This window comes from Apteryx mantelli, chromosome 4, assembly GCF_036417845.1.
Source record: "Apteryx mantelli isolate bAptMan1 chromosome 4, bAptMan1.hap1, whole genome shotgun sequence".
Taxonomy (NCBI): Eukaryota; Metazoa; Chordata; class Aves; order Apterygiformes; family Apterygidae; genus Apteryx; species Apteryx mantelli.
Genome location: NC_089981.1, coordinates 52,581,592 through 52,607,335, shown reverse-complemented (window position 1 = coordinate 52,607,335; position 25,744 = coordinate 52,581,592). Strand labels below are relative to the sequence as shown.

General features: G+C 42.8%; 2 protein-coding genes across 6 annotated transcripts in view; one reads left to right on the top strand and one right to left on the bottom strand.

Moving 5' to 3' along the window:
* Window positions 1–9,707, top strand: part of VTI1B (vesicle transport through interaction with t-SNAREs 1B) — a 21,209-nt gene extending 11,502 nt beyond the window's left edge. The window contains exons 6-7 of one of the 4 annotated variants that reach the window (XM_067296599.1): window positions 282–558; window positions 9,341–9,707. In XM_067296599.1, the coding sequence (XP_067152700.1) occupies window positions 282–378 (97 nt within the window). In that variant the 3' untranslated portion in view covers window positions 379–558; window positions 9,341–9,707. Of the gene's footprint in view, window positions 1–281; window positions 576–818; window positions 904–9,340 lie in introns of those variants that run through there. The other 3 variants (XM_067296596.1, XM_067296598.1, XM_067296597.1) reach the window with 3 other exon arrangements.
* ARG2 (arginase 2) lies at window positions 660–25,744 on the bottom strand. Of its 2 annotated transcripts, none has more exons than XM_067296594.1 (8): window positions 25,519–25,744; window positions 25,270–25,342; window positions 6,979–7,156; window positions 5,912–6,071; window positions 3,805–3,899; window positions 3,561–3,665; window positions 1,908–2,044; window positions 660–995 (listed from the first exon to the last, which is right to left on the bottom strand). In XM_067296594.1, exons 1-8 carry the CDS (start codon window positions 25,633–25,635, stop codon window positions 790–792), a joined length of 1,071 nt encoding a protein of 356 aa, XP_067152695.1. In that variant the 5' UTR covers window positions 25,636–25,744; the 3' UTR covers window positions 660–789. The 2 variants fall into 2 exon arrangements, with proteins under 2 accessions (XP_067152695.1, XP_067152696.1); XM_067296595.1 differs by having other exon boundaries at window positions 25,546–25,744.

Sequence of the window (25,744 nt, the reverse complement as noted above, 5' to 3'; positions counted from 1 at the left end):
GCTCCTATGGAAAAGTTCAACTTATGTTTCCCTTTTTGCTTAATTGAACTAATAGGCACATGTAGAGCACTTTGATCTACCTTCTTTGTACTTGGTTGGGGGGGTGGGAGGGGGAACAGAGCTACTGCTATTGAAGTAGAATATTTAAGCAGAATTTCCAGAAAAACAGTAGGAAAAACACGGAGCTTGCCCTTTCCTGCTTGTTAACAGGTATTCAAACAGTGCCTTCTGGCCTTAATGAAGGTAAGATGGTGATCAAATTTATTTTTTTTAAACTCTAGAGTAACCACAAATAAGTTGTTGCTGTCAATCATCATCATCCTGGAACTAGCCATCCTGGGAGGTGTGGTCTACTACAAATTCTTTCGCAGCAGATGAATTTTCATGGCTGAGATGAGTTTTTCTACTGCTGAGGAATGGAATGGGGTGTCTGCTCCCTTTGACTGTCTAAGGATTGAACCATCTCATGTGACAGCATGTTCAACTGAAACTGTACTAACTCTAGAAAGACACTGAATGGGAGTAAGAGGAAAATGCACAGACAGACTTGAACTACTGGTAAGATTAATAAGAAGGTAATAAATGTTTTATGGTCTCAATTTGTATATACATAACTAACTAAATGAATAAAACTTGGTACATAATACAGTAGCCACTGATCAAGTGGAAAAGCTACTTTATTTAAAAATTGAGACGGTACAGTATTTATCAAGTGTTGACAGTCAATCTATTCACTCAAGTGCCTCAGCAGAGCTCTTTAATGTCCAATGTACCCAACACTTTGGGCTCTTAAATCCTCACTTGCTCTTCTCTGTCAGATTCATCTGGAGAACTGGGTGTTGGGAGTTCATCAAAAGCAATGTGTGCCCCTTCCCTTGTTTGCCCAAAGCACGCTGCTATCACATCTACTGCAAGACTAGCGGTTGCATTCACCTCCTCTTGAGAAGCTCCGAGCAGTGGATTGACTTCTACCATGTCCACAGCTGAAAGCATTCCTGTGAAAATAATTTGCAGCTTTGTTATTATGAAACAGGGAAGAATCCAGGAACACCTATTTCATTCTTTGTAGCAAGTCTGATATTTGAACTTGTGACCTGCTTTACCTATCTGATGAGTAAAATTGGCTTTCAAGTGAGGGCAGAGGTTGTCATTCTTGGACAAAATTTTGTGGTTGTCTTTGGTTCTTTTCTGCATTGTCACTACCTCACTCATCCATGCTTTTAGTATTCATGAAAACTAAGTTTGATGCTCCAACTGCAATTATGAAAGGAACCCATTTGGTTTTTTTAATCCTATCTTTGCCCAGTCCAAAAATTAGGGGATATAAAATAGTCTTACATACTAATTTTTGCCATCCCATTTTTGATTCTACTGAGGTCTGTTTTTTTTCTTCTTCCTATCCTAACTTCTATTACAAAGAATTCTTTGTTTAAAGAAATTAAATGAAGTCTCCATGGCATAAGGAGGAAATCCTCATATGTTGTCGACTGTAGTAGACTTAGTGAAACCTCGATTTGCTAGCTCTTTAGCCCTAGAATGAAACTCCAAAGTGTTTAAAAGTGCCTGCATCCAGTGCCCCTCTTTTCATCTAGCCTCATGCATTTAGAAAAAGGAGACAGTATAATTACATTACTTTTAGCATGAATTGTTAATATATCTGTATTTCACTTATTTTTGGTAAAGTAGAAGGTGTTAATGGTTAAGCTGCTTCCAACACCTCTCTTACTGCCCAGTCATTGGACTTCCCCCCCCCCCCCCTCTTATTGAAGGTTGAATTGACTTTTCAGACACTTAACTTAGGCTACATTCATATTATCATCTAGTTATGCAGGAAAAACATAACAGATGTGGGCTCTCTGCAGCTTCCCCCGTCATGGCTTAGTGCAATACTGCTGGTCAACTCCTACCTGTGTTGTGTATTTCCTCTGTGATGTACATGCCTTCTCTGTAAGTTAGGCCACCTAGAACAGGAGTCCCAGTTGCTGGAGCCAGTGAGGGATCAAAAGCATCAATGTCAAAACTGAGGTGAATTGGTCTCTGTCTCCTGGAGAGTAAAAGAACAAAAAAGAAAAGCAAACTCAAAACCTTTAACTTTTTCTACATGCATTTTTACTGTCCAGGTTGATCAGCCAAGTAATATCACACTCCATGATGCTAAGTGCCCCGCTCAAGTCCTACACAGTGTTTTGTTTGCATTTGGAGAGGATTTAAAAAGTTCCTTGGAGACTCTGAAATATTTCTTAGCTCAGAACTTTCTCCAATGTATGCTGAGAAAGAGGAAGTTTGTCTTTCTAATTTCACTGAGCATCTGCTCAGGCCTGACTTGCCTGGAGAGAAGTACTTTAGTTCTGACCATCCTTCCTGAGGCTTGTCTCCCTAGTTGGAACAGTGTAGAGAAGTGTACACTATAATCCAGCCACGTCCCTCCTCTTGTAAGGAAAGCCAGGGTGAAAGACTGAAACACTGATTTGCCTGGGGAAAGCAACAAGCTTAAGGATTTAATAGATAGTTCATCAAGATGAATGGGGCATTCTGCATTATTTTAGGACAATAGTTGAAGGCTCCCTCCAAACTCTGCCATGTAAGCCTAGCTGATAAAATAGTAAAGGATGAGCTCAAACTTAAAAGGTCACTACTTACTACATGAAGTCTGGCAACCCATGAGAGCTTAATAAACAGGACAATGCTTGTCATTCATGAGAGCTGCTAAAGTGGTAGACTTTGTACTTCCAAATTACTGCAGATGGACTAGCAACTTCTTTACTTGGCATATCTGCAGCTAGGAAAGGTGAGCACAGCTTTAGATACAACAGTATGCAGCAACCAATATCCTTACAGGACTTTGTTCTATCTTGTGGCAACAGAAGAAGTTGCCCTTCCTAGCTCTGATCCTCTCTCTGTGTCCAAGTCCTTATAGCATGATTTGCTCCCTGACCTGGTTCAGCAAACTTGAACAAAGTAAGGGAGTAGTTAACAGTGATCTTCACTAGCAGAACTGAGAATAGCAATTGACATCATGACAGAATATGTGAGCATAGTCTAAGGAGAAAGCCATCAAATGTTCCTACCTCATGTACTGACAGCTGAATTCAAGTTACTGTCAGTTGCTATAGATCTTTTAAAAGGGATAATGTACACCCTGGATTCAGAGTTGATTCAACGCTTTTGTAAAACTGAAGCAAGATATATGCTTTCTTAGGAAATAGGACAAATCATCTAAACCAGAGCCACAACTGTAGTGACTAACGTAACTTATCTTCCAGTTCTTTGCCAACCACTGTGAAATGATTCCATTTCAAGATGTGGAAGTCAAGGACTGAAGTCAGTGCTAAGGCATTACTGTTTACTGGACACTTTCACAGTTCTGTGAGGATCATCACTCAGCTGCCTTCCATCAAAAATGACCTTCATTTAAACAACTTTCAGAAAAATAGATACTTTGTTCATAATAAGTAGATGGTACAGAGTAGTTTGTAATGATTACAGATTTGCTGCGAGGTCACTAATCAGCTTATGTTTTATCTTTATGAAACAGCTTCTGTTCATCCATAGTTAGTTACCTGCCCATCAGTTGCTCAAACGTCCTTTCCATAACTTTTTGAATTCCAAGGCGATCAATCTCCCTCATGGAGAAATATTGGATGTCATAGTTCTTCAAAATATAACTATTAAAGAAAATGTTAAACAAAAAAAACTCATTACTGGCCTAAACTTAAATCTAACAACCCTCAGGCGCAGCCAGATGTGGACAGAAACCTGGGATTTCAGAGTTTGCAAAACTCCTTTAATTTAAAATCAACTTACTATTCAGCAGGATCCACATCCCTCAAGCCAATGTACACAATATCAGTTGCTGAAAGGCAGGGTTTTAGCCAGGAAAAGCCAGGAAGTTGTGGCACCTGCAAGCAAAGTGTTGGTATTAGATTAGTTTAATGATGTATTTAGTAATAGTTTAATGACATAATTAACAAACCTGTGTTTAGTACTTCCCTCAAAACTTTGTGCTTATTTATAGTATCCTTTCTCTGCCTAAAGGTAGAAAAGAGTTCCTCACTTGAGAATTTGATATCCTGATTTAATCCATCCACACCAATGACATATCATTTTCCTTGTGTTAAATGTTAAAGGAGGAAGTTTTTAATTCATCTACATTTTTCCAGTTTTGGGGAGGGAAGGAGGAATAAAAAGCCCAAATCCACAAATGCTAGGTAATTAGCATCAGTGAGTATATTAGGCAGTGATAAGAAACTAGATACCTAGACCTAGATCACTTAGCATCACCAATAAATCTACTGTGTAAGTAACTTATCCAGTACAAAAGAAAGACCTATGTAGGAGGCTAAAAAAACAGAGCAGTCTCTAGAGTAATTTTCAAGGCACCTGTATCTTTGTAGGTGAATCACCAAAAGGTCATGCAAACTGTGTACCAAAACAGAAGTTAAAGATGGATCAGTTTAAAGTAGGAGGGAAAAAAAAAAAAAGGGCAAGACAAGAAGTTGCACCTCTAGATCAGGCTTCACCACAGTGAAGGCTTTTATTGTAGAAACCTAGACAACATGGCTGGGGCAGCAAATGAAAGATGTTGAGTTCCAGTAAGTTCAACTTCGGTAATAAAGCAGTTATACTACGCAATTTTGGCCAAATCCTTCAGTCAGTTGCTCAAGAGAAAGGCCCTGGAATGGGATTAAGAACGATTGCTTTGTCTGCAGCAAATAAAGGCAAGCAACAACTCACTGAAAAGTACGTTGCATTTGGTGGTATTGGGTTTGATTTGGTTTTGTTCTTTTAGACGATGAAAGAATTATGTACAACAGTTGGTTTAACGCTCTTGAGATTTTTGAGTGTTTTCAGAGACCTTACAAGAATTATTTGAAAGCAGAAGCTATTTAAAAGCACCAAACCACTCTATTCAGAAATTCACTCCATGAGTTTGCAGGAGAACCAGAAGAGATTTACCCAATGACACCAGTCTTGCTATGACAGATAGGTACTAATGCAATAGTATCCTCAATAGCCAGAAAGACATTAGACACTGTTGATCTTACTTGGAAGAGGCATACTTCCATCAACATGATACCCTCATGATTTAGCTAACGGTACAAAATTCCAAAGGGAAATGATATATGACTTAGACCTACCTATTATTTAACATTGTGACAGTAGCAAAAACTGGCTACACGTATTCAATGTGCCCTGGTAAGCAGTACTTTTTGATAATTTGACTCCTTTCAAAGGCAGAGTCTCTCTCTTTACAAGCACTCTGTAAGCAGGTACAGCAGTTCTGATTTGTAATAGTTGGCAGGAAGATCAACACTAGAGCAGCCAGTCAGGTGAGATGACATAAAACCAGCCTCTGTCATGCCCCAAGGTTGTCAAAACATATAGTGCCAAACTAAGCAGAAGAGGCGTGCAGGAACCAGCTGTCACTGGAGGTGAGCCCCGCACAGCTCTCACAGGCTCAGCTGGGGGGAGGTTCCCTTTTTGGCTCAGTTAGTAGAACTGCTGCCATTACACAGCTTCAGCACATTAACTATACTCATTATGCAAGAGTGGCACCATGGGCAGCTGCAGCACAGAGCTTTTGTTGACCCCCCAATTCCTGTACAACGCAGGAGAATGCTAGCAAGAAGAAAAGCTTTTTCTTGTTTCTATGAGTGTGTGCACTTACACACAAACACATATATATACACATACACAATGTGTATATGCATATATGTGTGTGTGTGTATATATATATATGTATATGCACACACACACACACACACACATACAAATAATACATATTATTACTTGTACTTTGATAAAAAAGTAGATCTGCCTTTGCAGCAGACAAGAAAGCACCTCACACCAGAAAGGCAGTAAAACATCCTGAGGATTTCAATGTAGGTTAACTGTACAGCAAGATGCTTACTTTATCTTGGAGCTCTCTCAAGAGAAATGAAACTGGTTGTCCATGGAGGTTTCCAGACTGAGTTGTGAGAGGGGTGTTGATATCAGCATGCGCATCTACCCAGATCACACCAAGGTGCGGGCACTGCTGTGCATGGCCACTGACAGAACCAAGTGCCAAGCTGGAAGTACAGTAGCAAAGTCTTCAGTCAACTGTGCAAAACATTTCGCATTCAGAACAATATGGGGACAACAGGGAGTCCCTGCAACTAGTCACCAGCACTGTCATATTTAAAACACATCAGACATCAGTGACTGATCATAGAGGCACCTCATATAAACTGTGGCAAGCGCCTCTAACATCATGATTCCAGGACACTACAAATAATTCTAGAGGACGGTACTAGTACCGAGAGATGGGAAAGAGCTCTTCTCCCTGAACTGTCAGCCTTCCCACACTCTTAATTTTCACCTTTTCTAGTTCCAAATGATCTCTCAGAAAATCTAACATGCTCACTCATCAATTGCATTATTCACCTGCCTTGATTCCACTCATGTTACCCCCCACAACTTATTCTTACATGCCCCACCTTCTTCATCCTGTTCTCAAGCCAAAAGCTAGCGAGAAAGAGAAGTAAAGCAGAATCATGCATTATAGGATCTCTTAAAAAACAGCCTGTGCGCAGGCATTACAAACCTATCCTAAAAGTTGTCATCATGAGAGTTAAGTTGCAAAAAGAGACAAATCACTAAACATTTAGCAGTAAAGAAACTGCAGTAGTTCCTAAAGGGATCTGATCACACAAACTTCCCCAAAGAAGAAAGCCTCATTTATTTCTATGTCTGCAGATGGCAGAAGAGTCTGGAATTTAGTACTATCTCTGAATTTTGTTTTTTTGTAGTCATCTTCTGTATTCCATCCTCAAAGTCCCAGCAATAAAAACAAAATGCTATTATCTCATAGTACTGCCAGGAACAACCCAAAGTTGTTCTCGCTATCCCCCTGTTTTGATTTAAATAAGTGATACTCCCCTTTAAGTAAGTGTCAACCTGCAGCATGCAGCACCAGTTGTTTCTAGTTCAGCTCACCTGTGATCACCTCCTATAGTCACACAGCTATGTCCAGCAGCTACAGCTCTGCTCACGGCATCAGCCACCACCTGGCTGGCTAAGCCCACTGATCGTGGGTATAAAACCAGGTTGTTGTACAGTTCATCATTGGGAACTTGAGTGAAATTCAAATCTCCAAAGTCATATACTTGGCATCCTGGAAACAAAGCAGTAAAGAGAGAAAATGAAATTACTAAACAAGTGCCCAAAGAAGCATTCAAAATACATTCCCCTCAAAAAATCTATTGGGCAAGCATGAAGGGCAACAATAGGAAGGAAACTGATTCATTTGACATTTGCATGCCCTTGCAAACAACCATCTCTCAATTTTACAAATTAGAGAGCTTAAGATAATATTCTCACTTTAATTTAGCAATGAGATAAACCAATCACTAAAAGTCACCTGGAAAAACAGTTTTTATTTATTTCTTGGCAATTTTTGCACTGAAAAAGTATTGTTTGTATTGCCATCTTATTTCCCAATTAGTCAAAATGTATAGGGCCTTAAATGAGTTCAGTTGCCCAGACATGCCCAGGACCACATTTAATCAAATTACCAGAATTCTAACAGTTATTTTGCCTTTTCAAACCCCACCAGAATCCAGGCACAAAGTGTCAAATTACCACTAAAGTAGCTTGTCTTACAGCACTTCCAAGCAACTCCATAAAAGATACGCTAGTTGTCTTGTAGAAGAACCTGACAACTTTCCCAATGCAAGATGCTCTGCAAGATATCTTAATTCTGCTGCTTTGATTCCAACCCGCTTTGGGATCCTGTCATTGCCAGTTACAAATTAGTTGGCTGTTGAAACATACCAATGTTCTGGGTCTAAGACCCAGCCTTCCTAAAATGTATTTCTATCTACTTATCCTGAAGAAGAGTCACTTACAGGTAGGAAACAAGGGAACTTTTTACCCCCCCCCCTTAAAAAAATGGGGGGGGGGGTAATTCATTAATTGGCTGCATTTGCAGTTCAGTTCTCTTTCACACACATTATAGGGCTTATCCTTTGAAGCTCTGCTGTTTGGTACTGTATGCTTTCATAATAGTCTTCCGGACAGCAAAATTGCTAACAGCATTTTAAAGGTCAGAGCCTCTCAGCTTCAGATAGGCCTACGGCTGCAGGTACTTCAGGCATGGGCAAGGATGGTAGAGGCCTGAAGACATTTACAGCTACATCAATAGTGGCTTAGTAAGTCAAGACTGCCCTGAATACCAACCGTGTCTGTTCAATTTGTTCCTCAGAAGCACTACAGTCTCTTCTCAGTTGAAAGCCTCCAGGCTAGAGGTTGACATTTTCCATTTAGTTATTTTATGCGTAACAGAGAATTTTGAAAAATTAAGGCAAAGCAAATCGACAAAAGAAAATATTCCACTTGGGACTCTGATTTCTGCTTAATTTCTGTTAAGCCCTTAGTCTAACGTCTAGGAAACAGGCTCTGGGAATTTGCATGTTGGAAATAAACTCACATTTTTCTCAGTGCTATTTTTATTTCAAAGGAATTTTAACTGGTGAACATAAGGGAAAAGGTTGAGTCGCTTGTGAAAATTAGGCTGCTGGGAAATGGGCAAGCATATGTTTTACAGCAGGGGCATAGGTGGACGTATGTCAGGGTGTTTGCTAGGAGAGGACATGGTAACTGAGCACAGCTACTTGACAAAGGATTAAATAAATGCGATGTCAGCTACTCTGCAAAAAAGTGCATGATCTGCAGAGAGTTAAAGCAATAAGCTGGACTAGGACCTACCACTTCACATTTTCAAAAGACAACACAGGCACACAGTGGCATTTGTTTCTCCCTCAAGCAGTACCTAATTAGCAGCAGGACAACAGCTCTGGAATTTTGAGCCCATTTTGGTTAGAGCCAAGTGCATTATCTGATATCCAGTGCAACCACTACATTTTCCTCCGTTTCATTCTGCTGTGCAGCTTCAGAAAAGAGTTGCAAGTTTGAGATTCATTCAATGAATGGCAAAAGGTCTCCAGTTTCTTAATTGTATCTGCCTGGAAGATTACTACTCATGCACAGCACACTGCTACTCCTTTTTCAGTCTTATTTAAAGGGTTGATGAAAGAAAGTGAGTGTGGCTTGAAAACAAGTACTGGAAGTAAGACTTCAACGCAGTCAGGCATTGAGTCAGTCAACAGATATCAAGAGCTTTGGAGGAAGCTCCACAGGTTAATAAAATTTTCCACATTCCTTTGATCTAATACCTCTGGCATCTGTAGGGAGCAAATCTGCAGTTAGGCAGATGCGTTCAAGTGACTTAAACATGATAGGACAGCATACACTGCAGTGGAGGAAAGGACTGCCACTTATGTTTTATTCTCTCCTACAGGACATACAAGCACACAGTATTCTGCCCATTCTAGTGTGATATGTGCTAATTTGTTGCATCAAAGTGAGAAACAGCCTTGGGAACATCTTGTATTGTGGTATGTACTAATTTGTTACATCAGTGAGAAACAGCCTTGGGAACATCTGTGGGAACATCCTACAGCCTGTGGTGGGGGGCATGTACTCCGCCTGAGAAAATTGAGCTGAGCTAGCGAAGCAGCAATGTTAGTTCAGATAGGCTAATATGGCACACAATGCAGAGGAAGACTCCAGCCTTCATCCCCACGACCACCAGAGGGCTGAAGAAGACCCCCTAGCAACAGCCGGCGCAACCGCAGAAGTTACAGGAGGTGCCCCGTATACCCGGAACTGGAATCGCATATAAGGAGACTGTGAGGGGGGGTTGTGCGCGCCGTTGGTGGAGCAGGAGACTCCCCCCCGGCCGCCCAGCGCTGTTTTGCTTACTTGTGACTTGCTCAATTATTAAATTGGAATTTATGCAACCCGGCCCGAGTGGTTGTCAATTTGTCACGTTTACCTATAACAATTTGGTGCTGTGACTCGGATACAGGCTTCCCTGGTTTCGGGACTCTGACTCAGGGGGGGTGCCCCATCCCGTTTTCGGATGGCCCCTGAGTGGGTAGTTCCCCTACCAGAACCTGTATTTCCGAACCCTAAATCAGGACAAGTAAGCAAAAGAACTGCAGTACCCCGTAAACTTTGTGCACGAAGATCCGAACGAAGACTCAGGACTGAGTGAGTATATGTATGCGGTTCCGTTCGGTTGGGGTGGGATACCCGGAGCACGTGAGACGTCCCCAGGGAACGGAGTGAGCGCGGACCCTCCAGGAGAGGGGGTCCTTGTGTAACTGGGGACGGTGTGAGTGCGGACCCTCCAGGAGAGGGGGTCCTTGTTGCGGATCCTCCAGGAGAGGGGATCCTTATGTAGCGGGGGACCGAAAAGGGGCACCCGACAGCCAACTGGGCGGCCCTCTGCGAAGGGACAACCGTCCTAGCAGTAGAGACTTGGGTGGTGTGAGTGCGGTCCCCTGCGGAGAGAAAGAGAGTTGTAAAAGAGAGTGACTGAGGTGGGTGCTCCGGAAGATGGGACAGAAAAAGAGCAAGTCTTCTGATCCCATAGAGGGCTTTACGGTACGGTTACCGGATATACCGCCCGATAGCCCTTTAGGATTAATGATTAAGTATTGGAACGATTGGCCCTCCCGAGAAGGCAAAAGCCGAGAAAAAATGGTATATTACTGCATGCAAGTATGGGGTGGGAAGCAGATTAGAAGAGACCACCTTTATTGGCCAGTATACGGGTCTTTTGAAAATTGGATATGTCAGACTCTAAATATATATGTGAATTCAAAGGAGCCCTTTAGTCCAGAAGAAAGTGAGTATGCTAGTTTATGGATAAGACCAGATACTCGGACCATGATATTTACCCTGAAAGAGAAAGGTCCGAGGAAGAAAAGCAAAATACTGGAGGAACTTCGTTTCTCCTCCCCCCTGTATTCCCTCAGCTCCGGCTCAAAACCCAACACCAGCCCCTCCTCGTAGCCCCTCTCCAACGACCCCAGACTGGGATCTAGACCCTCCTAGTTCCCCAGAAGAAACCCGAAGGGTCATGAGGAGTCAAACGAGGGGAGGTGGGCGATCTGATCAGCTGTACCCCTTGCGAGAACTCCCCACGGGAGGACCGCAGCCAGGGATGGGATTTGTGTCTATGCCCCTGAGTTCAGGGGACGTACGGGATTTTAAGAAAGAAATGGGGAATTTATTAGAAGAGCCTTTAGGGGTGGCTGAAAATTAGATCAGTTTTTAGGTCCAAGCCTTTATACATGGGAGGAATTACAATCCATCTTAAGCATATTATTTACAGTGGAAGAAAGGGAAATGATCTGTAGGGCTGGGATGCGGATTTGGGATCAACAACACCAACAAGGTCCCGCAGCAGATATTAAATGGCCCACCCAACGGCCGGACTGGGACAATCAGAATGCTGAGCATTGGACACATATGTCCGATTTGAGAACCATAATAGTTCAGGGAATCAGGGAATCTGTTCCCAGGGGGCAAAATATTAATAAGGCCTTCATGGAACAACAAAAGAAGGATGAGACACCAACAGAATGGCTCGAAAGACTTAGAAAAAATCTGCAACTTTATTCCAGGGTAGACCCCAGTACCCCTGTGGGACAGGCTCTATTGAAAACACAGTTTGTAGCAAAGGCCTTTCCAGATATCAGAAGAAAGCTAGAGAAGTTAGATAATTGGCAGGATAGGGGGCTGGACGAATTGCTGAGGGAAGCTCAGAAAGTGCATGTGCGGAGGGAAGAGGAAACCCATCGCTGGCAGGCAAAGATTATGGTGGCAGCAGTCCGAGAAGGGCAGAGAGGAATTCAGGCGCAACCCCCTAGGTCGTATAACAGACCTAAGAGAAAGTCACTTCACCAAGAAGGACAACCCAGAGAAGTTGTGACGAGGGACTTGAGGCAGGTTGAGTGTTTTTATTGCCAGAAAAAAAGGGCATCTGAAGAGGAATTGTAAGAAGCGAATGCAGGATGAGCAAATGTTCCAAGATTAGGGGGGTCAGGGGCTCTATCTGCTGGGGACTCATAAAGGAACCGAGCCCTTGATAAAACTGAAATTGGGTCCCCAGCGACAAGAAGTAGAATTCCTTGTGGATTCTGGGGCAGAAAGATCTACTGTCCAAACGGTACCCTGGGGGTGTAAACCATCCCCAGAGAAATTACAAGTGATAGGAGCTAAGGGAGAACCCTTTAAGGTCCCAGTAATTAAAAATGTGGAAATAGAATCAGAATCTCAATTAAGTGTTGGATCCTTTTTATTAGTTCCCGAAGCTGAATATAATTTACTGAGCTGAGATATGATGGTTGAATTAGGAATCAATTTAGAAGTAGAGAATCAAGAATTAGTTATAAAATTATGCACCCTTACTATTGAAGATGAGGCCAAAATCAACCCTGAAGTTTGGTATACCCCAGAATCAGTAGGGAAACTAGATATTGCTCCCTTTGAAGTGAGTATACGAAATCCAGAAATCCCTGTTAGAGACAAGCAATATCCAATGTCACAGGAAGGGAGGCAAGGACTCCGACCAGTAATCCAGAGGCTAATAAATCAAAGGTTACTGGAGCCTTGTATGTCTCCCCATAATACCCCCACCCCATACTCCGTGTGTTGGCTGAAGAGCCTGTCTGCCCCATGTGCGGCTCCAGGCACAGAGCGATGAGACAGCCCCCGCCCTGGCAAGGAGCCCCCTGCCCGCATCAGCCCCTACACCGCCCCGGGAAGGCAGGATGAGATCCCGGCTGCTCCTGGGCTGAGCACTCTGCTTGGGGTCCCAGCAGGCACTGCGAGAAGTGGGGTGCAGGCTTCCCCCTTCTCCCCGCTGGAGACGCTGCTGCCCTGGCCAGCGGTGGCAGCAGCCCCAGGCCCCCCCCAGCAGGCAGGTAGTGGGGTGACGGTGCCTCCCCCAGCCCAGCACCGCCTGTGCTGCTCCACGTGCCGAGGCGGCTCGCTGTCTTCCTCTGCTTTAGTCTGGTGCTTGGAGCTGGGGCCCCACCTCAGCTCTGCCAAACAGAGACCTCCACTAGATGTAGCCATTCACCGAGTTAACCCTGGAGACAAGGTTTTAATTAAAAACCTGGCTAGACTCGTCCTTGACTCCCCGCTGGGAGGGACCTTTTCTTGTCTCACTTACCACAGACACTGCTATTCGTACCGCAGAGCGAGGATGGACACACGCTAGCAGAATTAAAGGACCGATTTCAGAATCATCGTGGGAAGCCTTTGGAAATCCGGACAATTTAAAAGTAACCTTTAAGAAGAAACCTGGAATCCTCGATAAGTGAGACCACATTTTGTAAAACCTAACATAGTATTTGTTATAACACCACATTGTATTTGTTATCCCTTTGTGTGTTATGCATGTAGGGTTTGTAAAGGGAAGTAGTGGACTCATTGTTAGTACGGGTATCTCCCTAGCGGCATTTGCCGCCCTTGTTACGACAAAATTGACTTATTGGACATTAAAAGATCATAAGAAAAGATCGGTAGAATGGTGGGAAGCCTTTGTTAAAGGAGTACAACCTGAGAAAGGTTGTACCCATGCCAACCACCCCGATCACATAAGGTTAAAATTAAAAACACCAATTGTAGGTGGACTGTGCCGTATGTTGGGTGTCTCTCTCGAAAAACTGGGAAGCCTTTCAAATCAGAAAGGCACATAAAGGAGGTTCCCCTGAAGAATACGGCTGCTGTCGAGAAGACGGTACACCCTGCTGCTCTGAGCAAAAGAGTAGGCAGAGGAGACAGAGACGTATAGAAACTGTGGGGATCGAGGCCGACAAGCCACCTCCTGAGCAGGAATACCTTAAGTTATAAGACCCAGACTCTTTAAAGTCCCAGAGACACCTGGCATCACGGATCGCCCCTCCAAGGCATTAAGGGTTTGTAAAGTATCCGTTAACCAAGCCATGGGTCCACTACTCCTCTGGGAGATGATTGTGCTAGGCTTATTAGGAAGATGAATCAAAGGGGAACATAATGTACACCAACCCTTTAAGTGGACATTAATAAGGTGGGAGGATCAAACAGCGATCCAAGTACGAAGTGTACCTGGGAGTCCTACATTCACAGCTACCTTGTGTGAGTTGGCACCTATTGAACCATGTCTAGATCACATGGGGTTTTACTTTTGTCCTAGTTCTAATCCTGGGCGGGGGTATTGTAATTGTCCAAACTCCTATTATTGTGCTTATTGGGGGTGTGAAACTATAGCCTCGGATTGGGCCCCAGGAGCAGGGTCAGATAAGTTTATTAAAGTCCAGTGGGGACCTTATGGCTGTACACCTTCCAATGGGAGGTCCAGTACAGGTTCGTGCCCTTATTCGGCTTTTGGCAATCAGGGTAACTGTAAGCACCTGATGATAAACATTACCCGCCCGGAGGACCCAGGATGGTTTTTGGGAAAGACCTGGGGGGTCCGGTACTGGGAACCCGGGACCGATAGGGGAGGATTATTTACCATAAAGAAAGAAAGTGTGCGACCTACTCCTCAAGCGATAGGGCCGAATCTAGTTGTTAAAAGGGTGGAATCAAGAATCAAACCAACGAGGGCAATCATGAATCCGACAAGTATTCCTATGAACCACCCCACCCTGAGAGATACTGTTGTGATCTCAAAAAGTAAAGCCACAGAGAGGGTAGACAATCCCCTGTGGAAGGTTGTGCAAGCAACCTACAAAGTATTAAATGCTACAACCCCTAGTATAACTACCCATTGCTGGTTATGCTACGACATAAGACCCCCTTTTTATGAAGCAATAGGAGTAAATATGACATATACCTTAAGCAATGATTTCGACTCACATTGTCAATGGGAAGATAAGAAGAAGGGGTTGACCATGGAACAAGTTACGGGAATGGGAATGTGTATTGGCAAAGTACCAAAATCAAAAAGAAAGCTGTGTGGGTCTATAACATTGCAAACCTACACCTCCGAAAATGGATGGATTATTCCCACCAAAGGAACTAGGTGGGTATGCTCAAAAACGGGCCTAACTCCCTGTGTCTCCCTAAAGGTACTCAGTGGGTCCCCAGAATATTGTATACAAGTGGAAGTAGTTCCAAGGATCTTGTACCATCCAGAAAATGTGATGTACGATCATTGGGACACCCCTCACCCGGTCCGAGTAAAGAGGGAACCATTCACCGCAATTACTATAGCCACCTTACTGGGTCTTGGGGCAGTGGGAGCGGGAACCGGAATTTCCTCCTTAGTGATGCAACAGCAGAGCCTTAGCACTCTATGGGCAGCTGTGGATGAGGACTTAGAACGAATAGAAAAATCCATTACAGCTTTAGAAAAGTCGTTGACATCGCTATCAGAAGTAGTGTTACAGAACAGAAGAGGGATGGACCTCTTATTTTTGCAACAGGGAGGATTGTGTGCAGCCCTAGGAGAAGAATGTTGTTTTTACACGGATCATACAGGAGTTGTCAGGGATACTATGGCAAAATTGAGAGAAGGCCTTGAAAAACGTAAAAAGGAAAGAGAAGCCCAGCAAGGGTGGTATGAATCATGGTTCAGTCGTTCTCCCTGGCTAACAACCTTATTGTCTGCAATAGCGGGTCCATTAGCTTTACTAGTACTTGTGTTGACCTTTGGGCCGTGTATAGTAAATAAAATAATTAACTTAGCAAAAAGCAGACTCGAAGCTGCCCACCTACTGTTGATAAAAAGTCAATATGAACAACTCAATGAAGATGAGAGTAAGCATAACCCTATGCTCTCCCTGGCACAGGAGGCTGTTGCTCGATTTGATGAACAAATTAAAAGGGACCAAAACAAAAAGGGGGGATTGTGATATGTGCTAATTTGTTGCATCAAAGTGAGAAACAGCCTTGGGAACATCTTGTATTGTGGTATGTACTAATTTGTTACATCAGTGAGAAACAGCCTTGGGAACATCTGTGGGAACATCCTACAGCCTGTGGTGGGGGGCATGTACTCCGCCTGAGAAAATTGAGCTGAGCTAGCGAAGCAGCAATGTTAGTTCAGATAGGCTAATATGGCACACAATGCAGAGGAAGACTCCAGCCTTCATCCCCACGACCACCAGAGGGCTGAAGAAGACCCCCTAGCAACAGCCGGCGCAACCGCAGAAGTTACAGGAGGTGCCCCGTATACCCGGAACTGGAATCGCATATAAGGAGACTGTGAGGGGGGGTTGTGCGCGCCGTTGGTGGAGCAGGAGACTCCCCCCCGGCCGCCCAGCGCTGTTTTGCTTACTTGTGACTTGCTCAATTATTAAATTGGAATTTATGCAACCCGGCCCGAGTGGTTGTCAATTTGTCACGTTTACCTATAACACTAGGATGAAAAAGAATTAAAGGAAATTATATCATGAAGCTCCATCTTTAAATCAGTGTAAAACAACGAGCCGACCACCCCATCTTTCACAGTACTTTAAGGAAAATTGCAGAATGTATTTAACTGATGTCAGCTGGCTACCAGGTAGTGACATACTACTCATTCATTTAAGATTCTTCAGGTTATCCTAAAAGCAGGCCAAACATAGCAGTTTCTAAGAAATGTGTGTGTGGAGAAGTATTGCTTGTGTTCAAGATTTTCTTCTTCCTTCTTTACCCTGTCCCCTTTCCAACCCCCATCTATAAGGGGAAAATAATTGGTACAGTTTTCAAATAGGAAACCCACGGCTTTATGATCACTATGGTGTTCATACAGTGGAGATATGTCAGAGATGGACAGATAGACACACACTACTGGATTCCAGAATTCTGGGATCCTGTCCACCTTTTGGATAGATGGTGCTCCTGCATCTCCTAGATTAAGATGCCCCTCTCTAGTTACTTTTATAAAAAGCCTAATCTCTATTAAAGTCAGTAGATGCCTTCAGCTTTTGTAACCATCTTCAAAAGTTGTTTTTTTGTTGTTCAGCTAGAGTACCTAACCCTTGTAGCAGCTCCTTTTCTCAGTTTTGTGCTGCCCTCTTATTTAGGCCCACTGTTTTTATGTAGTTGCAGAGCATGGCTAAAGTTTCTCTGGGTGACTTGGATGTTTTCAGCAATCTTTGCCATAGTTACCTGATTAAGATATAAGCAGTCAGTCACAGAAGCAAGCACTAATCCAAACCTAAAACCTTAACAATTTCTTCTTCTACTAATTTTTTTTTAAATATGCCTAGAGTTAAGTGACCCCAGGGCAAAAGAAAAGCTTAATGAATAGATAGCACAAAAATATTCACAGTACATAGATAAACCATGAGTCCTGATTAAGGGGCGTGTATGCATGTATGTACATATATTTATTAGGAGTGATCAGATATTAAAGAGATGAAACCAACATGTATGTCTTAGTGCTTACTGAACAGTGAAGTGAAAGAATTTATGTCAAATTCACAGGGTTTTTATAGTCATTTCTTAGCTTCTCTTTAGAGAGTCTCAGGTATTAGTCCAAAATGTCTCAGATATTAGTCCATGTACTCTGCCTCCTTGCGTGTAGTTTTTTGCTTTAAGGAAATTCTAAAACTAAATCTTATTCCTCAGCTACATTTTGCTGCCCAACTTAGAAATGTAGAAATTGCTAGATGGATAGGTACACTGTAGTACACTGCAAACTGGTGTCCCTAGCACTTATTTGGCCATTAGTGAAAGATTTATAATCAGCTACCCCAACCATAAGCACTTATTTTCTCTGTTTCTTGGGATCCTTTATAATTTAAGATGCTAATAGCTATAAACAAACAGCTTTTTAAGTCAGCACAGAGAGTTAACAAGAACATATATGGGCCTTTTTATGCGCAATAGATCCAAGTTCTCAAAACTGGAAGATGATGTGGATAAATAGAAAAGCCATCTTCCTCACACACATTGCAGCACAGCATCCACACTATTTGTCAGTGAAGCAGGTCAGGACTAGTCAGGAACAGCAGGGCACCTCCCTCAGTGATCAGGGACATTTGTTCTGCCAGGCCAGGCTGAGCCTTGCGTTCCGGCTATAAGAAGAAATTCACCAGAAAGCTGGGCTGCAACCATCAAATTCATCACATTTGTGACCTAACCAGCAGCAGCAGCTGCACAGAATGAAACCATTTTCTTTTCCCAACCTCTCCAGCTGTTTAGAAGTGCCCAGCAAGCATTTTTCTTTCAGTCAGTTGTATTCTTCTCTGTGAAAGCCACATAGGAAAGTAACATTCAGTAGAATGGATGGGAACTCTAACTGTCCAGACTTTCTTTTTCTTTCCAAAAAAATCTCAGAAACAGCTTCATAAATGTTCCCTCCTCTCTACCAGTCTCTACCTCCAGCTTTTTATAGAACTCAGGAAAACACAATACTCACCTCACCTCCATGCTCATTTTATGGTAAAAAAGCACTATCAAATTATGTTTGTTTAAAAAAAAAAAGGGGCAGAGGGAGAAAACAAACAAACAAAAAAATTTCAGCCATTCAACCAAGCTGAAATATTTGCAGGCTCAAATTGTTTTGGATTTAGGCTTTGTTTTTAATATTACCAACTTGGCAAACTTCTTTTGAGCAGACAGATAGGGAAAGGTCACATAAGCGTTCAACCAGCACACCAAGGGATGGAGGGCAATCATTTGGACTGGATGGGGATGGATAGCAACCCAGACAACCACAGTGTAACCTATATCCATTGAAAGAAATCAGAATTTTTAATAACTAGGAGCCTAACTTGTACTTAGAAAAAAGTACCAATACAAAATAAGAACAGATTTAAGAAAAGAAAGTTTCCTGAACACTTTTTCCAAGTAAGCTATTAATGTAGCACTCGGGCTCAATGATGCTTACAACTGGGATGTAAGATGCCCTTCAGCAAGCTGTATGACAATGGTGATGCTCACTTCCTATCTTCTTTGAAGAAATACAGTTCATTTACTCAGCTTCCACAGTAGGCAACATTCACTACAGTGAGTAATTTCCCTATGCAGATTTAAAGAAAATTTTCTTCTGTAAAAGCATCTGACTCAAAAGCTCTGGGGGCATTTAACTGGAAAAACATCTGGGTAGCAGCAGGGAAAGCCTACCAATCCTATTCTACTAGGATGTTGCACCAGAGCCAGAAGCAGCAATCTGATAGAAGGAGATTCAGCTTTCAAAATCCAGACGGTCTACTAACACTGCCCCAGTGGCATGCTACTGGAATATGGTTACAAGTCTCCTAAGGGGCAGACAGGAGTTGAAACAAAAGTATATGGAACATCAGAGAGAAATGATCTTCTGACACTGCTTGTTTACACTGGACATTTGTGACCTAGAGGTAAAAAATTAAATTTAATGGGAAAATTAAATCTTTCCTTTTCTGGGTTTCTAAATCCTGCTGAACTACTTCACAAGGAATTTGGAAATCCCACTGTTACTACATCTCATTTCACGCTATGTATTATATAAAACCACTCGCATGAAAACATCACTCCTGCTTATTCAATAGAATTGTTTTCTCAGTTTACAGCCTGCTTAGTGAATCACCACAGATACAGAAAGGCTTTTCAGGAAGCAATGAGTATTATGAACAATCTTGATTGATAGACAACATTCTCCTTTCCGTGAACAAGGCAAAGGGCTACAAGCTGTTACCATCCCCCCTTTCAGTGTGCTCACATGCATAAGCTTATAGGCCGGTGCTGGCTTCGCTTTTTAATCCTTTCTCAGAGACACTGGCAAAAGGTTGCACGGCAGCAAACAAATGAATCATTCATTATGACTAGTACATACTGAAGCCTATTTTAAAACAATTTTAATCCACCAGATCTACCAGAGAGGGAAAAAAGAAAAAAAGAAAAAAAAAGGTGAAAACAACTATACAAACAAGGGCATACTCTGTTCTGTGTAGATACGAAACTAGGGCAGCAAGGATCCCAATATGGGAGACAGATTTCAGCAGTCTAGTTTAATCATAACCTTCTTGCTTTGAGAGTTATTTCACAAAGTCTCTTTAAATATATACCCACTGGAAAAATCTCCTTTTTGGTGTAGATTAATGGCTTAACAGGTTTCTGCTAGTTCCAAAATTTCACATCTCAGTAGTTCCATCCTGCTTTTTAGCACTGTGAAAGGATGTGGTTCAAAATAACATTCCTGTTTCAGTATCTATTTAAAAGGCTTCTGCTCATACAAAAAAAAGCAAACAACAAACAAACAAAAAATCCAATTGCTATCCCAAATCTGTATTCTAAAGGCTGCCTTTGCATACACTTAGCCAAGAAATATTTTTCTGACCCAAATCAAGCAGCCACCTCATTTCCCTTTGCTAACTATGTTATGAAATCCAGTGCGCTTGACCTCAAGAGGTCTCCAAAAACGTCAGTTTCAGGTGTTGGGAAACATTTGCCCTAAGGCTTGCATCAGCGTAGGAGATGGTGGGGCAGCTCTTGCCGTCTGTCCCTCTCCTGACAAACTCCCGCACAAGTAGTCTTCATTTACAGTTCCCAATTCCCTTTAAATAAGCTTAACCCCCAAACCAGCATGTTTCTGACAGCAAAAATGTAAGTAGGAACTTACGGAGATACCAAGTCATACCAGAATAGCTCTCCTCAACAAGCACCTCATGCTTTAACTATTACACAAGTAAATAGTTATTACATTAGTTATCCCAGGCAGGTAATAGTTGGGAGGAAGGAAGAGCAGAATGTATCAGAGCTTAATGAAGTTCTGCTCCCCTCCTCTTATTTACTGGAAGAAACTATCTTATTTCTTCATATTAAAATAACTGATCTGAATTTTTGGCATTTGACTCAGGTACCTATATCCCAGCTTTTCACAGCTGAAACTTGCACCTTCCATCCTTTCTATTACATTCACATAAGCACATACCTGCCAGGGGTATCTTGGACTTATGAGTCTACAATAAAATAGAAGGTTAAAGTTTTGAACAAGAAAGTAATGAAGATTCCAAGCACTGTAGAGCAGTTCAATAATTCAGTTCATTTTCTAAGTTTTCCCTCTATCATCTCCCTTTGTGCCCCTCCCCACTAACTCCTCTCTTTCAACCCCATTTATAGCAAGAAATAAAACAGCATGTGACATGAACTCTTATTCCAATCCAGAGATGGCTGAATTTGCACTATCAGCAAATAAATTAAGCCATGTATTAAAACTGATTTTATATTATAAAGCAGTCAAGAATGAATAGTATCACCAGTAAAAACAAAAGAAATACAAAATCCCCGAAGACCTCTGTTCTTTTGCCCTTGAATCTCATCTCTTCTTACTGAAAGGTTGGGAAGAAATAATAAATTCAGATTTCCTGATCAGTTTAGTTTAAATCCGTCCAAAAGAAGGAAAGAGAAAAAAGTCACTAAACTGATATGATAAACAATTACAAGTGGAGCACCTTCTGTGCTTTACCCTAATTTATCTAAGTTTATTTTAAAGCCAATTTCACTGTAAATTTGTGCAACCCAGAATATGTACTGGACAAGTGAGAAAAAAAAAATCCATCAAGTCAGCTGACCCCAAAATGTTTCATTCTGAATTAAAAACAAGCAGACAGTGTCTTCCATCAGTATGGGGAAGGCAGGAAAATCAGAGCTGACCTACTGCGAGGAATGCCCCAGCTCCACATACTTTTACTGTTGGTATTTTTCTGGTAAATTCTAAGACTACGGCCATATCAAGTCACACCAGATGCTCATTCTCTTTGACAAGTCTATCTCTACTTAAGTCTGTAAGCCGCGTATCTCTGCAGGCCACCAACTTATCAAAACAGTCAAAGTTGCAATTCAGATCCAAACTTTATCTGTTCTAGAGCAATCTGACCCCCAACCTGCCCAAACTCAGGAACCCAGCCCATACATCCAGCTCTAAATGAAACAAATAAATAAATCAACAGTAGCCAACAAACAAGAATGAAACTTAGGCAGCAATTTTATACTGGAATTGTTTTCATGTTAGAGGCAGCAGAGGTGCTCTAAGTCACCTCAAGGGCTGTACTAATTAACAAAACAGCTACCTATTATAAATCTGAGAATGGTGCTTTTCTCCTTCAGCTAGGGGGACTAGAAGGCATTATGGTTTTAAATTTGATCAAATTCTCTGCTTAATCCACAACAAACAGGAGAGGCCCAAGAAATTCCTACTTTACAGAACTACATACCTCGCATCTCCTATAGATTAGGCAAAGTTCATCTGCCACCTATCTTTCCCAGTCCTTCCCACCCAAAGTCCAAATGCCTCCACATATTGCATCTATTTCTCTTTACTGTCAGAACAATACACAGCCCTGCAAAGCTTTGTATCCTGTCCTCCCCCAAGCCAGGGAGCTATGAACCTCTGTTTTTATACAACATTTACTTCTTTGTCAGGATGGAGGAGTCCCTTTAAAGTGTTAATATTTTAGTTTCCCTTAGGGGAATAATCAGAAAGAGGAAAATGAGTAGCAGCCCAGGACCCTGCAGTAGGACTATCAAAGAACAGCAATTAAGATGGAGTGAAAGGAATGGAAAACTCCCTTCCAAAGCTATCAGTCCGTGAAAGCAAGATGCAAGACAGTGTAAAAAGAAGGAACCAAAGGTCTACTATTCTCTCTCTTTAATGTAGGTAGAAACTAGCAACTTAAGTCTTTACATCAGGTGTATGAACATATGAAAAGGCATGTGGTTCCTTGATATTCAGAGTAACAAGAGTACATATACTCAAGGCCAAAACCAGAAAATAAGAATGCAATGCATGCATCCTAGCATCTGAAACACTATAGTTTTAGAAGGGACTTTAGGGCATCTTCATTTTACACAAGTCAAATTAAGTTTGAAACTATAATGGAAAAATAAAGAAAAATTTTCCAATGTCAGGCAAACAGTGGATTCTAATCACCAGAAATCTCTTTTACTTGAAACAACTAAGTGCAATAAGAGTTACTGTTAATACATAATTTCAATTTGTAAGAACACTACCTCCTTTTCCCATCTACACTTCCTTACACTGCACAGAATCCCCCCTCAGTCTTCTGCAGGGAAGCATCACCTCCATAGCTGGCCTTGTGCCTAGTTACAAGCTTGTAATGACAAGTACAAACAGTACAGTCATGTTTATAGCATTCCCTCACATTCCTGCTACCCCCCCAAATCCTTCCCCCGCAAAAACAAACAAACAAACCAACCAACCCTATGGACACAAATGCTTCAGAAATAGTCAATACATACTGGAGAAAAGAGGCCCTATATGTTAGACAAATGTTATTTCTTTTTAAGAAGAAACCTGGTCTCTTGCAGTGTTATTTACCCACTCCTGGAAAACAAGTAACAGGGTCCTGTGAAAATTATTAATTCTTTAACATAAGAGATAAATACAAGATTCAAATTAACAATAATAAGGAGAATAGTACTGATGCTGTATTTCTTTCTTCACTGCAACAGAAATAAAACTCATAGCATTAGAAAGATCAAGACAAAGAAGAAAGCAGCTAAACTTCTGCCAATTCAGCGTACCACAGAAGCCCAAGCAATGAAATTACTACCACGTTAATACAGGCAAAGCTATCTTACCAGGGATAGCTATCCTCCTAGGGAAGAAAAATAAACAGCCACTAAACAAAAACAATTGTTGGTTGAATTTCCATGAACAACAGATGTGCACAACACAAAAGGCTACATGGTAGTTTCCTCCTCAATCTACCACCCAACCCTCAAGCAGATTGTCTTTGCAGAACAAATAACTCATCTGCGTATGCTGAAGACCATCATTATTTCAAGATGTACTCTCATAACAGAATCTGTTATAATTTATGTACCATCTGAACGTTTTCATAAGAGGGCTGCAGAGATTTAACATGCAATTACACCAAGACAGACTTTAAAAAAAAAAAAAACGCCCTCTGCCTAGGTGGAAGAATGTCAGCAATGGGAAACTGAAACTTGCATGAGGACGAAATCCCAGAACCTTTAAAAAAATGTAAAGGGACAACAAGAAAATATCTCTGTGTGCATTATTGATGAATTAGTAAATGGTCCATAAGTAACTAAACAATGAAAGGATTTTTCACCCTCCACCTGTTTTTGAGCTCACCTTGCTTCTTCATTTCTATCCTCACAACCCTTTGTTACTGGAATCCAGAAGAGGCTTGTATCCTCTTTTCCCACCTTCCCCAAGTTTCCATTGAAGTGATTGCAAATTGGCCCCTTTCAGCTGGTAAACCATAAGGAGACATGTAGGATAAGCCTAGAGGGCTGTCCAGAACAATACCGTCTGTTTTAAAGTGGTATTAAAATTCAGAATAAATTTGCTAGGGGGTTATTAGCAATTATCTTTCCCCTATTCCCCCCCTACATGCCCCTAAATTCCACCAACACTAATCAAACATAGAGCAGATAACAGAGGTTCTCTTTCTGTGGTCCACCTCTGCAGTCCATCCCCATTACACAGTTCCGGTAAAGCTTTATAAAGATTCTCCAAGCAGAATTCAGCTTTGCAAGTTTGTATCTCTCATGTCCTGTTCCTAATAACTGTAATACATTTTTTTTCCATTTCTCAGCTTGTAGAAGCAATAGATGTAAGAAACTAAAACAGAAACAAGCCCATTGATTTGCTTAAATGACAGTAATGGTAATAGTTAAAAGACCACAGTCTTTCCATTCAGACAGTGCTATTTTCAAGTGCTTTCAAAGCAAAACTTCTGACAAAATCTCATATGCAAACCTAATGTTTTCTCCAGAAAGTTCTGAATTCTGTCATTTGAAAGCATGTGACTATTTTAAGAATAAATTAAATAGCTCCTATTTACTAGATTAACAAATATGGAAGAACAAAGAATGTTATTTGAGAAATTCAGCAATACATTCAAGGGTATTACTTGACTCGATACACTTAGCACATAGGATGCTTTGAATGGCATCACGTTCTTCAAGCTTTTCTTAAATCAGTGTGGGAATGGTAGGCATTAAAGCACTCAGTACACCAACACAGAAAATACATGCATGCACACAGCTGTTTCTCCGGAGCTGGAGAACATCGAGGTATGCAGGCCACGGGACCCAAGCGCTCTTTGTCCTGGGGCCCCCCACAAGCCTTCCAATGCAGCTGTGCACTCCTTCGTGCATTTCACGCACAGGAACGGCTGCACGGTACACGCAAGCTGGGATACACCCAGGCATCCTTTTCCGAGATCGTAGGAACAAGGCAGGCAGTGCTTTCCCCCGTGCACTGATGCCTCGGGGGCATTTTGGGTTTCGTGACCTCAAGCGAAACGCAGAGCAGGGAGCCGCCCGCCCGCTCCCCCCCCCCCACGCCCCTGCCAGCCACAGTCACAGCCCGGGGCGAGCGGCTGAGTCACGCTTCGCCGAAGCGAGTTATGAAAGGGAAGCGGGGGAAGGGGAAGGCAGCCCCCCGGCGGCGAAGCCCCCCAACGCCGCGCTGTGCCTCACCGAGCCCGGCCAGCCGCTCCACCAGCCCCGCGGCGCGGAGAGCAGCGGGGCCGTGATCCACTCCGCGCCGTTTCTGCGAGACAAAGAAAGGGGGGGGGACGGTTACCAAGCGCTGCCGCGGGCGGGCACCGAGCCCCGCGGCCCCCCGCGGGGGGAGCCGAGGGGCTGCGGGCCCCCACCTGCCCCCTCAGCGGGGCGGCGGGCGCCCCCCACCTCCGTTCGCCCTCGCCCCTCCGCCGCGATGCCCACCTGCCCCCTGGAGAAGGGGGCTCCCACCAGCGCCACGGAGTGCGCCGGCTTGGGGAGCTGGAGCCCCGCGTCCGCCTGCTTGCGGAGGAGCCGGGCGAAGCTGCTGCGCAGGGACATGATGCAGGCGCCCCGGAGCCGCTGAGCGATCCCGGTCGCCGCCGCGCCGCCCCTTTTAACGAGCTCCAGCGCCGCGCCGCAGCGGGGGGGCGGCCCCGCCCCTCCCGCT